General features: G+C 38.9%; 1 protein-coding gene across 1 annotated transcript; it reads left to right on the top strand.

Annotated features, from left to right (window-relative positions):
* Window positions 1–4,924: 4,924 nt before the first annotated feature.
* Window positions 4,925–7,185, top strand: cited4b (Cbp/p300-interacting transactivator, with Glu/Asp-rich carboxy-terminal domain, 4b). Its single transcript, XM_073847408.1, has 2 exons — window positions 4,925–5,093; window positions 5,786–7,185. The coding sequence occupies exon 2, from the start codon at window positions 5,795–5,797 to the stop codon at window positions 6,560–6,562; it is 768 nt and encodes a 255-aa protein (XP_073703509.1). The 5' UTR covers window positions 4,925–5,093; window positions 5,786–5,794; the 3' UTR covers window positions 6,563–7,185.
* Window positions 7,186–18,499: the final 11,314 nt, after the last annotated feature.

Raw genomic sequence — 18,499 nt, 5'->3', positions numbered from 1 at the left:
TTTAACAAATCAGACTTTTAATGACGCAAAATCAAGTTTATATCTCGCAATTGGCAATTTTGTAATCTTATAAATGTCTTTACTGCCACTTTTGATCAACTTTTTTAACATTGATAGCGGATTTCCAAATTAAAAAAGCTATTTATATCAGAAATTGATTGGATGTTGAAAACTGGGTGTCGCATATCACAATAGGGCCAGAATGTTACAACAATGCCTAGCTATTTAGCTGTTGGTTACCAATATTGGTTGTCCAGTAGGCCGAAAAGCCTCAGTGACATCAACACAAAGGCAACGAAAACACAAATTGCCTCAAAGTCTGACACGGAAGAGAAGAAATTGTTGAATAAAGTTGTTATTTTTGTTTTATTTGCACACAAAAAGTAACCTTGTAGCTTCATAATATTACGGTTGAACCACTGATGTCACATGGACTATTTTAACATTGTTCTTACTACCTTTCTGGGCCTTGAATGTGTCAGCTGTGTTGCTGTCTATGTAGGGTCAGAAACCTCAGGGTCAAAAATTTCTTAATTCATGTTCGGAAGATGAACAAAGGTCTCATGAGTTTGGAATGACATGAGGCTGAGTAATTAATAACAGAATTTTTATTTTTGAGTGAACTATCCCTTTAAGACATACAGTCAGGTCCATATATATTTGGACACTGACACATTTTTTTATTATTTTAGCTGTTGACCAAAACATATTCAAGTTACAGTTATACAATGAATATGGGCTTAAAGTGCACACTCTGAGGTTTAATTTTTAGGGCAGTCTCATCAAATTGGTAGAAAGGTTAAGGAATTACAGCTCTTTAATATGTACCTCCCCCCTTTTTCAAGGGACCATAAGTAATTGGACAGTTGACTCAAAAGCTGCTTCATGGACAGTTGTGGGCTATTCCTTCATTTTTTCTACATCAATTAACAGGTAAAAGATTTGGAGTTGATTCTAAGTGTGCCATTTGTATTTGGAAGCTGTTGCTCTGAACCCAATCTTGCGGTCAAAGGAGCTCTGCATGCAAGTAAAACAGACAATTGTTAGGCTTCAAAAACAAAAGAAATGCATCAGAGAGATAGCGGGAACATTAGGAGTGGCCAAATCAACAGTTTGGTGAATTCTGAGAAAAAGAACACACTGGTGAGCTCAGCAACATAAAAAGGCCTGGGTGTTCACAAAAGACGACAGTATGGTGGATGATTGGATGATCCTCTCCATGGTAATAAAACATTTTACAACATCCAGCCAAGTGAAGAATACTCTCCAGGAGGTAGGTGTGTCACTGTCAAAGTCGAGAGCAAAATAGAGAGGGTTTACTACAAGGTGCAAACAAGGCCAGATTAGACTTTGTCAAAAAACATTTAAAAAAGCCAGACCACTTCTGGAAAAGCATTTTTTGGACTGCTGAAATTAAAATCAATGTGTACCAGAATGACGGGAAGAAAAAAGTATGGAGATGGCTTGAAACAGCTCATGATCCAAAGCCTACAACATCATCATCATCTGTGAACATGGTGGAGCAGTGTAATGGCATGAGCATGGCTTCCAGTGGCACTGGGTTACCGGTGTTTAGTGATGATGTGACAGAAGACAGAAGCAGCCGGAAGAATTCTGAAGTGTATAGGGATATACTGTTTGCCCAGATTCAGTTAAATGGAGCTGTTGTTTGGGCGGCTCTTCATAGTACAAATGGACGATGATCTAAAACATACAGCAAAAGCAACCCAGGAGTTTTTAAAGGTAAAAAAGTGGAATATTCTGAAATGGCCAAGTCAATCTTCTGATTTCAAATTGATTGAGCATGAATTTCATTTGCTGAAGACAAAACTAAAGGCAGAAAGACCCACAAACCAACAACAACTGAAGTCAGCTGCAGTAAAGGCCTGGCAAAGCACCACAAAGGAGGAAACCCAGTCTATGGTGATGTCCATGAGTTCCAGACTTAAGGCAATCATTGCCTGCAAAGGATTTCAAAAAGGATTACAAAATAATAAAAATGAACATTTTATTTATGATTATATTTATTTGTCCAATTACTTTTGAGCCCCTGAAAATGGGTGGTCTGTGAATAAAAATGGTTGTAATTCCTTGGCACTTTATGTTATATTTTTGTTCAACCCCTTGAATTAAAGCTTAAAGTCTGCACTTCAATTTCATCTTGATTGTATCATTTTAAAACTATTCTAGTGGCATACAGAGCCGAAATTATGAAAAGTGTGTCAGTGTCCAAATATATATGGACCTGACTGTAAAAGGTCAATTAGAAGCCTACAGCAGCATTTTCACAACAAACAGTAGTTCTTTGGTGACCATGTAAATGGGAGTGAGAAACAGTCTTGATATGTTATCAACTGTGTTTAGCCTCTCTTGGGTCCTCTAGCAGGCAGCTCTTGGTGGCAGTTGGCTGGCCCCTCCTCCAGCTTCTTGCCTCTTTGCTAATCAGGTGTGGGGGAGGACGAGCCCGCGGCCGACCAGACGTGCACTGTACAAACAAGCCGGAAAACTAGGTGTCTAAGCTGGACGCTAAACCACTAACTGTAGGGCAAGTCTTCAGGGCTGTGGCGCTGACATCCACGGGCATGTCTAGTTGTTTAGGCTTAATCACATGTTTGAATTGTTTTTGTCAATAGACATTAATCCTGCATGTCTACATGCACACCTTTGTAAAGCTGTCGCATTGTAGGTAAATAAGCAGCTCTCACAGCTGAGTATTCAATGGACCGTGCATCTGCCTCGAGGAGCGGATGAGGTCTAATGCACAGGTAATTGTGAATATGTGCTGTGATTATTCTCACTGGAATATTGATTTAACCACAGTTGGTTTATACTATTAGAGAATCGCAACACCTGACTCTAGATAAATGATTATTAAAAATTGAGATCTTGTGGATCTTACACTTTGTAAGTACAAACAGCTTGGTGAAAGTCTTTGTATTGTATGCTTTATTTGGATCCACATTAGGACTAGTCCGGACATGTTACGTCACCTATCTATATAGATAAAAACTGAATGAACAATCAAAAACTACTACAAAAATGACAGAAATAGTAATAAAGATGATCCATACTAACATGACTAACAGGAGCAAACCCAACATACATACAGTTTTCAACTGTGCTTCCAGATGACCTTTGGTTTTAAGATAAACAATTACAAGGAAGGAAAAATGAAGAACTAGCTTACTTACTGAAGATGATCTTGCCACTAAGTTTTGTAAGCTGAACTTTTCAGCTGGTCTGTCAGTTTATACTTATCATGATAACTTATCTATGACCTATAATGTGATGTGACTTCTGTCCCATATTTCCTAACACCACAAAATTTGTCTTTAACACTTTAGAAGTGCAGCAAGCTGTTGAAGGTGCGAAGAGATTATCATACAAATTACACCCAAGGTCTTGGTAATAACACGAAACAAAGGCAGTTGAATTGAGATGTTAATTTGTCAAGAGATAATGCACTTTAGAGGTGTGAGGTTCTCTTCTGACCAGTGCTGACCTCTGAGTAAACAGAGAGCTATTGTGACAAAACAGAGAATGTTGATTCCCTGTTCTCTCAAACAGACAAGCCCAGTGTTGTTGTGTTCAGAGCAAGTGATCAGGGTCCAGTGGGTCCGGTTTGGTGTGTTACACCATCTTCATCAAGATCATCTTCATCAAGAAACTGCTCCACTGTTTACCTTGTGCACTGCAACTTGCAATAAATTGCACATGCAGCCCAGGTTTGCACCAGCACCACTCCAGCCGGTGGCCCAGAATAGCACTAGCATTCCTTTCCCCTCCCCTCTCTCTCACCCTGCAAAGACAGGGCACAGTGGAGCGAGCGCTGGGTCACATGGACTGCCACAGAGCCGCCAGATCACACACACACACTCAAACTAATGTATAAGCTCTCACAATGACCAAAACAAAAACAACTCTGGAGAACAACACGTTAGGACATATATTTAACTTGACAGATAAACATGAGGATTATTAATCTATAAATGTTTTGTCTACAACCAGAGTAGATATGTTTGTTTTCTAGGTTTAGATGCATGAAGCATTGCTTAAACTATCTATCTATCTATCTGTCCATCTGTCCGTCCGTCCATCTATCCATCCATCCATCCATCCATCTATCCAATTATCTATCTATCTATCTATCTATCTATCTATCTATCTATCTATCTATCTATCTATCTATCTATCTATCTATCTATCTATCTATCTATCTATCTATCTATCTATCTATCTATCTATCCGTCAGTCCGTCCATCCATCCATCCATCCATCCATCTATCTATCCAATTAGCTATTTATCTGACTGTCATCTATCATTTATCCATCTCCATTATCCATCAACAGTTTACATACAGTTTACAACAGATCTATCTATCTATTAAGCATCAGCATTTTACATACATACATAAACATAAATCTATCTATTACCCATTCATGCATCTATCTATCTATCTATCTATCTATCTATCTATCTATCTATCTATCTATCTATCTATCTATCTATCTATCTATTCATCTATCTGTCCGTCTATCTATCTATCTATCTATGTAATCATCTATCTGTCCGTCTATCTGTCCGTCTATCTGTCCGTCTATCTATCTATCTATCTATCTATCTATCTATCTATCTATCTATCTATCTATCTATCTATCTGTCTTGCTCTTAAGCTGTACTTAACATCAAACAGATCAACTTCTTCGGCAGGGATTTCCTGTTCTCTTTAAATCAGAAACAGAAAAACAGACCAAAACTGTGGACAGAAATTGGCCAGTGTTTGACAGAAACCGCTAGGGGTTTCTATGCATACTGATATTAAGCAGCAGGGCCAATGGCAACAAAGGATAGCGAGTGAACGATAGCTCCACCTCTTCGCTTTTCTCATGTATATAAGCCCGTGGAGTTGACCCAGAAAACACACACACACTCTCTCGCGTTTGAAGATAGTGAGCAGCGCTCTTTTGTGCGTCGGTCCGTTGGAGTATGAAGCTTCACCTTGTGGAATATAAAGTGTAATTCTTCAGAGGCTTTTGAACAGATAAAGCTCATTTGTCCTGCCGCGGCGGAGTCACTAGGCACAGGACACGGGGTAAGAGATTCAAAATGCTTGAGAAACTCACGGACTGTGTCTTTAAACACAGCGTGCTGCCTAGGTAGGCAGCATTTCAGGCGTCGTCGTACGCGCCTGTGCTGCCGAAAATGCTGTCTAGGCAGGCAGCTCACTAGGTTTTGAGACAGCGCCAGTGTTTTAGGGCTCGGGCCTCGGGGTGGCAGATCCATTGTTTGCTTCGCTGCACGGTGACTTTCTTTGAATTGATGTTGTGCATTCTTTAAATTTCTGTGTGTAAAGTACAAGATTATACTTACAATTTGCGTTTGATGTTTTCTGTTTTATACAAATTAACGGGTTTATTAGAGTAGATCTAGCATTTTGAGATATCCTCATTGTTTTAGATACAGCGTTCAAAAATACTTAGCATTTATTTAGATTTAAATGCGTTAATGTTTAGAACTGAGAATAATTCTCAGTTTTAATAATAACACTTAATTTTAAAAGTGTTGTTTGGATGTGCATCATTGGGACTTAAGTACTGTGTTGAGTGGGCAGTCAGGTGGGCTGAATGGTGCAAAAAATAAAAACATCCTTCCTACCTGTCCAGTGAGAGTGGAAATTAGTTTAGTCTTTGAATGTTGAAAAACAGTTTTTTTTGTGCATTTAAAAAAAAAAGCTTTCTTTTGTTGTCGATAGTCCTAAATCTAATATCATCTGTTTCATTGAAGGGAGATTCTATGGCAGAGCACATGATGATGCCTATGAACCACGGACAGGGTAATGGGGGTCTGCATGCCTACCGGATGGGCATGAATGGAGGCCTGCAGGCGGGCCCCCAGCAGCATGCGCCCCAGCCCGGCCTGAGAGCAATGCCCAATGGACAGATGATGCACTATGGAGCGGGGCCTCAGGGTAACATGGAGGCCGCCATGCGCCAGAGGGCCAACATGGTGGGGCCTATGAATGGACAGATGGGTCACCACCAAATGCAGTCAACTAACATGATGTTCAACAACCAGGGCCAGCAGCAGCAACATCACGTTCAGCAGCATCAGCAGCATCAACAGCACCATCACATGCACCAGGCGCAGCAACCACAGCCTCCACCACAACAGCAGCAGCAACAACAACAACAACAACAACAACAGTACATGAGCGGGGGTCTCACTTCCCAACAGCTCATGGCCAGCATGCACCTTCAGAAACTCAACACCCAGTACCATGGACACCCGCTGGCACACATGAACGGCAACCACATGGGGAACGGGGCGCAGTTCCGCATGGGTCAGGCCCAGTTGAGCAACATGCAGCATATGGCCGGCCCGGCTCTCAGTCTCAACGGCATGGACGCCGATTTGATCGACGAAGAGGTTTTGACCTCGCTGGTCATGGAACTAGGACTGGACAGGGTGCAGGAACTCCCTGAACTCTTTCTGGGACAGAACGAGTTTGACTTTATCTCGGACTTTGTGAGCAAACAGCAGCCGAGCACCGTTAGTTGCTGAGACTGGAACATATGGACGCTTGAAGGTGAGATGGGCAGCAAAAGTTGATCTATTTTTATTGTGATCGCCATCACCAAGACGAGAGGCAATAAGACGCCTCTTTGTCCGCAGAAAACGGGTGGTCAAGCTCCTGTCAGGACTACAGTTCTGTTTCTGGCCATGGATGAATGTAACAACACTTCAGAACTGTGAACTTGGTGCAATGTAAAGACACTCAAACGTTATTTGTCTTCAATGCAGTTTTACATTTAAAAATGTATTTATTTATTGCTTATCAGATGTATTAACATAGAACAAAAAAGCAGTGACATTAAGAACCTGTGGTTTATGGGGCAACTCCCAGAATTGCTGTTTTTGATCATTTAGACCCAGAACTTTGTTTATCCGACCCAAACTGTAAGTTGTTTTGGTGGACGGGAAAGTTTCAGCAAACCCAAACCACTGCTCGCTTAAATAGTGGTTAACGCCTGTCATGATACAACTGGTCTGTCTAAGCTTTAGAATTGCCTTAAATCAAGTTGCTTTTATTTATTTGTCCCCCACCCTAACAGTCCAGGAGGGCTCAAACCTATGTGTGACTTGTAATAAAGATGGCCAAGTTTTAACTCTGGCCTAATTTTTCATCAGTCTCTGATCTTATTTGTGAAAATGAAAAGTGGTATAAAAATATGTATATCAAAAGCAAGCTATAGCTTTATCTGGTTAGTTGCTATGTCATATGTTTACTTCTTGAAATGGTTCAGAGCTTTTTCTAACTGCAATCTTTCCTAGTTAAAGCAGTTACTTTATTAGCTATCTACTATTATCATAAAAGGGATCGTTGTTGAAACTCACCCTCCTGTTGTTCCAAACCTTAATGCCTTTCTTCTTTGGAACAAAAAAGATACTTTTGAAATGTCTCTTTCTTTGTGTTAGTTTTTTTTTTTTTTTTTTTCTTAATCTCCTCCTTTATACAATGAAAGTAATTGGGACTAATGTTTTTGAACAGTAAGGGTTTTCTAGTAAGTGTCTTCTGCTCACCAAGCCTGCATGTATTTGATTCAAAGTACAGGAAAAACAGTAAAAACGTGAAATGTTTTTACTATTTAAAATAACTGTTTTCTATATGAATATGTTTTAAAATGTAATTTTATTCCTGTGATTTCAGCAGAATTTTTAGCATCATTACTCCAGTCACATGATCCTTCAGAAATCATTCTAATATTCTGATTTGCTGCTCAAATGATGTTGAAAATGACTGAATTTTTTTTTTCAGGTTTCTTTGATGAATAGAAAGTTCAAAAGAACAGCATTGATCTGAAATAGAATCTTTTCTAAGACTATATATGTCTTTATCATCATCCTTGCTAAACAAAAGTATTAATTTCTATAATTTCTTAACCCCAAATAAAAACATACTGACTCCAAGCTTTTGAATGGTATAGTGTAAAATGTTACAAAAGCTTTTTATTTCAGCTCTTTGGATATTTCTATTCACCAAAGAATCCTGAAAAAAATGCACTTAACTGTTTTAAATATTGCTAATAATAATAAAAGGATTTCTTGAACAGCAAATCAGCATATTAGAATGATTTCTGAAGGATCATGTGACACTGAAGACTGGAGTAATGATGCTGAAAATTTCTTTAATCACAGAAATAAATTACATTTTAAAATGTATTCAAACAGAACATAAGAAAACAGTTATTTTAAATAGTAAAAATATTTTAAAAATGTTACTGTTTTTGCTGTACAAATGAATGCAGGCTTGGTGAGCAGAAGATACTTCTTTAAAAACATTAAAAATCTTACTGTTCAAAAACTTGACTAGTAGTGTATGTACTTCAAAATATCATCTTTAGTGTTCAGCAGAAGAAAGTCATAAAGGTTTGGAACAGCGTGAGGGTAAAAAAAAAATGACTTCCGTTTAATCCCTTCACCTGGCGTTAAACTGAAACACGATTTTAGAAACGATGATTATGACTCCCTATAAAAGCTGCCGTTGAGACTAGCGACCGTTCTGAGAATCGTTGGTGCACCACAGCTTCCACTGACTAACCCTTCTTGGTTTAAATCAACGAACTAGTTTCATGCTTAGTACGAGGTGGTTGAATTGTACTCCAGTAACTGTTTTCTCTATTTGTTTGCACTTATTAGCTCTTATATACAAGCCTACTTGTTAAGCAAGAACCTTTTACCTACTCTCAGATGTAATAAAGGCGTGTATGGGGGAGGCAGTGGAAACTGTGCAGGTTAATCTGTGCTTACCTTGACATTACAAGGCTTTATGTGAACCCTAGGCCAGTGTTTTTGTCCTGGGAATGGAGGGCAAAGTGTTGTCCATTTACAGACATGCTGTTGGGTGGGGGGAAGGGTGAAGATTGCAGTGACAAGCCGTTAACGCTCCACTGTCACTTCCTGTTCCTCCTCGGCGGAGGAAGGGCTCGAAGAAAAGTCAATTGAGGTTACTTGGTAGTAGCACTTGTATTGGATTCTCTCTGATTGCTCTGGTATCAGAACAAGCCATAATAATACAAAATGAATGCCTGTGAATGAAGAATGCCAGGAATGAACTAAGACAACGTCAGAGTGTTTCAGTGTTGGCTCCACCCTGTTTATTTTCAAAAACTATACTGTTTGTTAGTCACTGGTTTGTTCTTGTTGGTGCCCTTGTGAATCCATTTTGCCTAGACTTGTTTAATCTGTAAAATGTTATTTTACCAAAATAAGAGGGATCATACAAAATGCATGTTATTTTGTATTTAATACTGACCTAAATAAGATGTTTAACATAAAAATCCGTTTACATATAGTCCACAAGAGAAAATAATAGTTGAATTTATAAAAATGACCCTGGTCAAAAGTTTACATACCCTTGATTCTTAATACTGATGCATTAAGAGCCAGAGTAAAGGTGAAGATCAGGGTAAATTTAACTTGTTTTGTCTTCTGGGAACCATGTAATTACCTTTTATAGCTTCTGAAGTATGCTATTTAGGCAAAATAAGAAAAATGTACACATATTTATTCTGTTCAAAAGTTTACACCCCTGGCTCTTAATGCATCGTTTTCCTTCTGAAGCTTTTTTAATAGTTGCATATGCGTCCCTGAGTTGTCTTCAGTGTGAAAAAATGGATCTCATAATCATACAGTCATTGTTGGAAAGGGTTCAAATACACAAAAATGATGAAAAACCAAATAATTTGTGGGACCTGAAGGATTTTTCTGAAGAACAGTGGGCAGTTTAACTGTTCAGGACAAACAAGGGACTCATGAACAACGATCACTAAGCAAAAAAACACAGCTGTGGGTTCACGTAACAACACAGTATTAAGAATCAAGTGTATGTAAACTTTTGAACAGGGTAATATTTATAAATTCAACTATTATTTTCTCTTGTGGACTATATGTAAATGTCTTTTATGTGAAATATCGTATTCAGGTCAGTTCTAAATAAAAAATAACAAGCATTTGTATTTTTGTCAAATAATTAACATTTTGCAGATTTTGCAAGGTGTATGTAAACTTTTGACCTCAACTGTATATATTTTTAAGGGTACCTTTGTGTTCCTTGTGAACGTGTTAAAAGTTACTTTAAAATGTTTTTTCTATAAATGTATTAATCATTATGTTTAGTTTTAATAATATTCATACATGACTGTTCAAACATTTGGGGCCAATAAGATAATCCTGGAAAAAAATGTATCATGGTTTACACAAAAAGCAGCACATATGTTTTCAACATTGATAATAATAACTAATGTGTCACTGGGCACCAAAACATCACATTGGAAGGATCAAGTGGTATTAAATGGCTGCTGAAATTTCAGGTTTACCATCACAGGAATCAAATGCATTTAAAAAATATTAAACTAGAAAATAATTTTTGTAAAGTGCAAATATATTTTACAATAGTACCTTTTTACTGCATTTTTAATCAAATAAATGCAGCTTTGGTGACCATAAGACTTTATATATATTAATGTTTATTTTTATTTTATTAACACTTAAAAACAATAAAACCTCTTTGAAACTTATTTTTTCTTTGAAAAGCGCACCTGTTTCATAGCATGACCTAAATGTTATGATGCTAGGTTTGTACATGAGTACACTGTAAACAAGTTGTAAGGGTAACATGTGCCAAGTGACATTTAATCCAACATTTATAGATAGAAACAGCTCAAAAGAATTTCGAGTGCGCGCTTTTGAATTGAACTGCGGGGGGTTTCAGTTCAAAGATGTATTAGTAATCTCACCTCTTCTCTGGGGAATTCAGCTGTCTTTGTGTACCTGGTATTCATCACGTTGTGGGGACCAAATGTCCCCACAAGGATAGGAATACCAGTAGATTTTGACCTTGTGGGGACATTTCTCAGGTCCCCATGAGGAAACATGCTTATAAGTCATGCACAATGAGTTTTTTTGATGAAGTAAAAGTATGCACAATCTCCTGTGAGGGCTAGGTTTAGGTGTAGGGTAGGTGTAGGGCGATAGAAAGTACGGTTTGTACAGTATAAAAACCATTACACCTATGGAATGTCCCCATAAAACATGTAAACCCAACATGTGTGTGTGTGTGTGCGCGCAACAGGGAGAGGGAAGGTGTGCATGGCTACTTTCTTAGGCAATGGAACATGCAACTATTGTGTGAAAGAGAACACTACAATGTGTAACATCTTTGGGCGTCCTCGGCCAGGCCTAAGATGGCACCAATGATCCGCCTGTTAGATAGGAACGGGGTGTGACCGATTATTGCTTTCAGCTCTTAGCTAATTGTTTTGCACAGAGAAGAATGCAATGGAACGACAGTTTATCATAATTAACTTCTTGGAGTGCTAAGCCTTTTAGTATTACGCCATCATAGATTTTCTCTTTGTCAAACTTCTGATGTAAATCCACTTTGTGAGGAACCAGACTAGACATACGCTAAGCAGGGTGTGACAGGAGACATCTACTGTTGACTGTTTTTTGCTGTCTCTCTCTCTGAGGCCACCCACAATAATCTCTAAACACACACGCGAACACACACCTACTGTTCTTACTGAGTGAGCTCTCTGAACAGCTTTAGATTCACCAGAATGAGCAAAAGACAGGGTCATAAAACAAGAAATGTCTTGGGGAAAAAAAGGCCACTTACTGAAATTGAGAAGAGCAGTCTGGGAAATTCTGTGTAGGGTTTTACCCAGTAGCCATGAAGGATCCAGAGACCACCCCTCTTCAGTATCAGTAGTCAGCAATTTCTCTTTCTTACACAGCTTGCCTGACAACAGTTTGTGGCTGAGGTGTTTACTAATTCAAGTCTGGTTAAAAGGAGAGGATATGTGATAAGTTTTTCAGACAACAGTTCATTAAATGCTGTAGTGGGACGTATTAAAATGTCTGCAAACGATATCTGACAGCAAAGAGCAGCCTGGTGGCTGTATTAAACAGTAATTTAAGTAATGATGCAACGGATCTAGTTCAGTGAGTGAGCAGTCAGTAGGCTAGTTGAATGTTGATTCGGTAAGTTCATTCAAATGATTCATCAGGATTCAAAGCGGTAACTCCTGAATTCGTGAATGTTTCTGAACAAATAATTAAAAGATATGGCTCATAACAGTAATTCGTTTATAAATCCAATTAAAATTCCTGGTCCGTGTTCGTGTTTGCGTGTAAAGCATAGATGAGCGCCGATGGTACGTCACAAAAATGTAAATACAAGTTAAGTTATGCGCACCAATGAACTCGTTCGTTCAATTTTAGAACTTTTATTTTGAATAATTTTTGCGCGGTATCCGAAATCGCCCCCTACATCCTCAAATAGCGAGGGGACAGCCATTTGAAGTGTTGTTCGAAACCACCGTGGCGCAGCGATTGATGGCGCCCGCAGCTGAGTCATCCATCCGTTCATTTTACAACGCGCTCGTCCACGTAATACAAAAAGTACTATGCACAAACACAAGTCAATTTGAGAGAAAATGCAGAGGTATAACAAATATATGTATTGTGTGTTGCAAATATATATATATTTTTTGTGAGGAAAACTTGGCTTTCTCACACGTGTGCAGACAGATTTTCTCACAAATGCGTCCATATTTTCTCACAAATGCAATGGAGCAACTTCCTCTTGCAAAACAGCAGATGGCGCTATCGGTCAATTTACTCTATTCTCCCAAGACCTCGAACAACGTGTTTATATGGTTTACGTGGGGTCCGTTCTTCGTACCTCGCTAACTAAGTTAGCTGGATTTGATTGTTGACGATTTTGCGTTCTTCGAAGCTCATCCGCGACTTGCTGTCATAGTAACAGGTACGTAAGTTTAAACCTGCTCGGGAGCAGGTTTATCTCATGTAAACAGGATTTAGGCTGCGCTCCTGACAGGTTATGATTGGTTGAAGTGGTGAGGTTACATCTGATTGGTTAAAGAGCACGACTGACACGGACTGACTCACGTGGGAAAAGAAAAGTATTTTGCAAGAAAGTGTAGAAAATAATTACGACGATTCACACACGAATGATGACCACAGCTACACACACACACACACACACACACATAATATATATATATATACATACATACTACCGTTCAAAAGTTTGGGGTCAGTACTTTTTTTTTTTTAAAGAAATTAATACTTTTATTCACCAAGGATGTATTAGGTTAATAATAAAAAAATATTAAAAGTTAATAATAAATAATTTACATTGTTATAAAAAATATGTATTTTGAATAAACACTGTACTTTTTAAACTTGAAACCAGAAAAAAAAAAATCATAGGTTCCAAAAAATATTTGCAGCACAACTGTTGATAATATCCAACATTGATCATTCTAATAATAAATCAGCATATTAGAATGATTTCTGAAGGATCATGTGACACTGAAGACTGGAGTAACAGCTGATGAAAATTCAGTTTTTCATCACAGGAATAAATTCTATTTTAAAGTATGTTAAAATATATATATAAAAAAAACATTATTTTATATTGTAAAAACAATTTGCAATATTAATGTTTTTTCTGTATTTTTAATCAAATAAATGCAGTCTTGATGAGTCGAAGAGACTTCTTTAAAGACTATTACAAGTCTTTCTGACCCCAAACATTTGAACAGTAGTGGATAAAAAAATAAAAATATAAATAAATTAACATACCAAGGAAAAAACATGTATCATGGGCAGCATTAACGCATTTAATTTGTTCACTACTTTTTGCCAGCCCTCTCTCCTTGCTTTTCCAGCCTTTGCAGTTTTCCCTTGCGTTTTAATTAAACTCTGAAACTCCTGAAATCCCTCAATCAAGAGTTCTTGCTCTGCTGCAGAAAAATACTGAGCGCACTCCTTTGTCATGTTCACCGACCAATCACAGAGTTGCCGATCAATGTTTCTACTATCGATACGTAGCCCCTTTTAAGCCACGCAATGATCTCAGATCACTTCATCCAGCTATACTAATCATCAACAACAGGTGCGTTCGGAGAACCGGAATAGCGAGCTCATAGTTAGCGCGATGATTTGATCTTGGATGTGTCATTTGATCTTGGATGTAGTAAGCGAGGTACGAAGAACGGACCCCTGGTGTTGGCTAGAAGGAATACATCTCGGACCGGAAAACTAACAATGAAATTAATTTTTCTACCTATTAGATTGTGGTTTTTTTTATGTCTACACCTACACCAACCCTAAACTTAGCCCTTACTTTAATACAAAAACAGTATTATTGTTGTACAGTGTGATAATAATAACGTTAGATTGATGTGCGCATGCCCAGTAGCGAATCCTGTCTCCCTTCTAGTGAGTTTCTGCCTTACTATATTTATAATTAAACATTTGATGTTTTCACAATGCTGACTCTACCACGATGTCAGTGAAATTCTAAATATCTCCTTTAAAGTGGTTAACGCTACTGATCAGTTAATGGCTTGGCATGGCTAAACATTTTAGCGTCCGAATTCACTCACTCGTTTTCATTCACTCCTTCAAGTGAACTGTATGAGTGGACTAATGTAGAGAATAGTGAGTAGCGATTTCGTTTACAGCCAAAGTTTTTGTTGTTCTGGACGAAGCTAAATCCTGTTAACTTTTAGTCAAAAGTTTTGATGGTCCTTTGCAGCATATTTAAAGGTTGTATCAGCGATTTCCTGCCTGAAACATAAAGTGTCAAATTCAGCTGATCACGATCCGCTCGCTGCCTGCCCCATAAATTGTCTGTGAAAAAAACGCGTCTCTCTGGTCAGCCTAGGGTCCGAGATATGCCAAAAAAACAATCGGCACTACCAACCTTTCCACAGATAAACAAACAGTGTTCCAACCAATCAGCGTTTGGTGTTGTGGACTTTCGCTCCGCCTCCCTCACATCCCTGCACCAGTAGGAAAGTCCACAACACCAAACCCCTGACGCTGATTGGTTGGAACACTGTTTGTTTATCTGTGGAAAGGTTGGTAGTGCCGATTGTTTTTTTGGCATATCTCGGACCCTAGGCTGACCAGAGAGACGCGGTTTTTTCACAGACAATTTATGATGCAGGCAGCGAGCGGATCGTGAAGAAAGGTCAGCTGAAATTGACACTTTATGTTTTAGGCTAGAAATCGCTGATACAACCTTTAACCCAGAAAAGGAATTCTGTCATCATTTACTCACCCTCATGTCATTCTAAACCAGCCTGACTTACTATTTTAAAGAATGTTGAACCAAACAGACATTTCTCAAAATATTTCCACACAAGAAAAAAAGTCATGGCTGTTTGAAAAGACCCCTTATGAAAATTAACCATTGTTTTACTACAAATAAAACCAAAAAAACATGGTTATTATAGTTAAACAATGGTAAGCACAAATTACCCATGGTTTTGCTGCTCTAACCATAGTTTAATCATAATATTTGCAGTAAAACTGTGGTTGAACAAATTGTAATCAATACAGTTTGAAAAAACATGGTTACCACAATTTTACTATAGTAAAACCATGGATAATTTTCGTAAGGGACATGCTAACTATAGAGGGTTTGCACTTACGTCACGGTTTGGTCAGTTACCCGGATGCATGGCCATATTGGCAATGCTTGGTTGTAAACAACAGCATAAATTGCATGGTTAATGTACTATTGAAACTCTTCTTCTAATTTATGCTGTCTAAACCACAGAAAGAACGTGTGAAAGCTGCTAAATCTTATAGAAAAGACTTAGTAAGCAGGAAAGAGTGCAATATCTTGACAAACAAAAGTAAATAGGTGGTAAAGAGATGTACAAGCAGTATTAATTAAGATATTAGCCTAATATTTCACCTACCTGACCCCGAAATAAAAACAAACACAAATGTTGTCCAGATTCTTGCCCTGGAAATCCTGGTTCACTTTGGCCAACCACAAGCATTTTTTGTTCCTCATACAGTTTTTTTACACTCTTCTCTTTGATTTGCTACAACTTTTGGCAGTCTAGAGAATTCCAAATGTTTTTCCCGGTCTGACTGATTAGTAGAGCCCAAAACATGACAATAATTGACCATTTTCAGCAGCAATAATCAGCTAAATTATGTCTTATTCATTGGCATTGTTTATGCTCAGTGCCGCCAATACTGCCCGATTGGTGACACGTCGTGAAAACACTTTATGTTCATGATTTGGCTGTGTATGTTCTTTAGCATATTGTTGCAAGTTATCATATGTTAACAAGGAAATGTAAGCCCCCCTGGATTCTTAGAAGCAGGTTTTCTGAGGAACCACAAAACTTTAAATAGTTCTCCTAAGGCACCAGGCTAAAAACACACCTTTCAGATCCTTTATTTTCAACCATGTGGTCTAATAAGTAGGCTATATCAGCTTCCGATCGTCATATCACAGAGGAAAATACAGGAAGAGAGCAATGGGTGGAGCGCGTCAACATGTTTTCCCTTTCCACCAACCGACTGTCTTTCAAATAAAAACATGTTTTTCGGACTTCAATTGGTTTTGCCTCCCACACTGACCATTCATGCGTGAACGTACGCAAGAAATTGATTGTGATGGACCGCACTTCCTGCTCTTGTTTCGCCTGACTGCCAGCCAGCAACCCTAATTTGGACCATTGGATGAGCGTCAGCTAGACCTAGTAGCTCTAGCTACAGTATATAGAAACACCTTCATGTTCTGATCCATCATAGGTCTTCACACATATCAGTAGCTTCATTATATAAGTGCAAAACATGATGCCACACGTTTAGGCAGGCCGTGGCATCACAAGTGTTTGACAGCTAAAATCGCTGGAGATTCTCTTCACTCTGCTCCCATCGTTCCCCTCCCCTTCCACTGTTTATTGCCTTGGGCTTTTGAAGTTAAGGGCACTGTGTAAATTATTCATTTTCCTGTGTGAAGCTTACCTCTCAGCCAGGCCAGCTTCAACAAGCCGAGGTAGGAGTGGCACTGTTTGTTGTTTGTTCAGTGTTGTGCATGTATGTGTGTGTGTGTGTGTGTGTGTGTGTCTGTGGGGGCGGCTTTAAGCTCTTGTGTGTTAATCTCATCGCAGAACGTTCAACTACAGATATCCCTCAGGTCTGAGAACGTCAGTCTCTAGCATAAGCAACCTATGGGCAGATGGATGCCGCCGAACATGAGCCATCCAGGTGAGGTCATCCAAGTGTGCGCTCTGAATGTCTCCAGCGCGCCATGGAAGAATCTCAAGCACACTGTTTTGGCAGGTCGAGACGGAGCAGATTGAGAAAGCCATGTGGGTTTTGATATCACCCGCTAGAGATTACTATCACGCTGGCAAGTGACGTACGACTCTGCAACATTTCCCAAACATCAGCGAGCAACATGGTTTCTGAGATGAGATGTGAAACAGCACTAGCTAGGTGAACTATAAAGCTGTGAAAACACTAAGACTGGAAGTGGTCAAAACCCATATCACAGATGGTAGAAACTAACCCAGCACCCTCTGGCACACAACAGTGTGTCGGCGCTCTAAGCATTCAGAATATTCTAGGAGCCTGACAGACACATTTTTATATTTGTAGCATGTCTGGCTGAGAGAGCACCTGTCCGCTCTTCCGATTGGATACCACTGGGTTTGCTGGATGCTCTTGAATTCTAAATATACTCACTGTGATCGCAAAGACTGAAAATCACAGTTTGGATTCAGCTTCTTGACACATCTTGATGGCCCTCTGTGAAGCAGATATGAGGTGTTTACGGAACGTTCTGGGTCCAATACAAATTAAGCTACCACAGAAAAAATTGTGACTTGGTTTGTAAAACATTTATAATTCGAATGCATGTACAAATCCATGGGATTAACATTAAAATCCACACTATATCCAATCCCAAGTATAGGCACTATCACAAAATGTTGAGGGCCTGAAAAAATAAAAACGTGAAGATAATATAATTACTGTCTCTGTGTGAACAACAAAATCACACAATTGTAAAAACAATAATGTCATGCGTATAGACCAGGGATCCTCAAATCTGGCCCACAAGATCCATTTTCCTGCAGAGTTTAGCTCTAACCGTAATCAAACACACCTGAGCATGCTAATCAAGGTCTTCAGGATCATTTGAGAATCACAGGTAGGTGAGTTTGATCAGGGTTGGAGCTAAACTCTGCAGCGCATTGGCCCTCCAGGGTAAGATTTGGGGAACCCTGGTATAGACCAATTATCGGCTAGAGCAGGGGTTTTCAAACCTGTCCTGGAGCCTCCCCTGCCCTGCACATTTTGCTTGTCTCTCTCATCTAATACACCTGATTCAAATCATCAGCTCATTAGTAGAGACTGCAAGACCTGAATTGGGTGTGCCTAATAAGGGAGACATACAAAATGTGCAGGGCAGGGGAGGCTCCAGGACAGGTTTGAAAACCCCTGGGCTAGAGAATTGCACGGATACGGTACAAAATAGTTTGATTTAAAAAGATTATAGGTCATATTGATTAAAAAGTAATTTTCAAAATGTTCTCCGCTTATTGCAAAAGCTTGTCATAGAACATAGCCACCCAATCAGAATCAATCCTG

The sequence above is a fragment of the Garra rufa genome, chromosome 9 (genome assembly GCF_049309525.1).
Source record: "Garra rufa chromosome 9, GarRuf1.0, whole genome shotgun sequence".
Lineage (NCBI taxonomy): Eukaryota > Metazoa > Chordata > Actinopteri > Cypriniformes > Cyprinidae > Garra > Garra rufa.
The sequence above is the reverse complement of the archived record's forward strand: the minus strand, read 5'-3'. Positions and strand labels throughout refer to the sequence as shown.

What these genes read in the sequence shown, in the direction of transcription:
- cited4b (XM_073847408.1), top strand. Translation starts at nt 5,795, where the DNA reads ATGGCAGAGCACATGATGATGCCTATGAACCACGGACAGGGTAATGGG.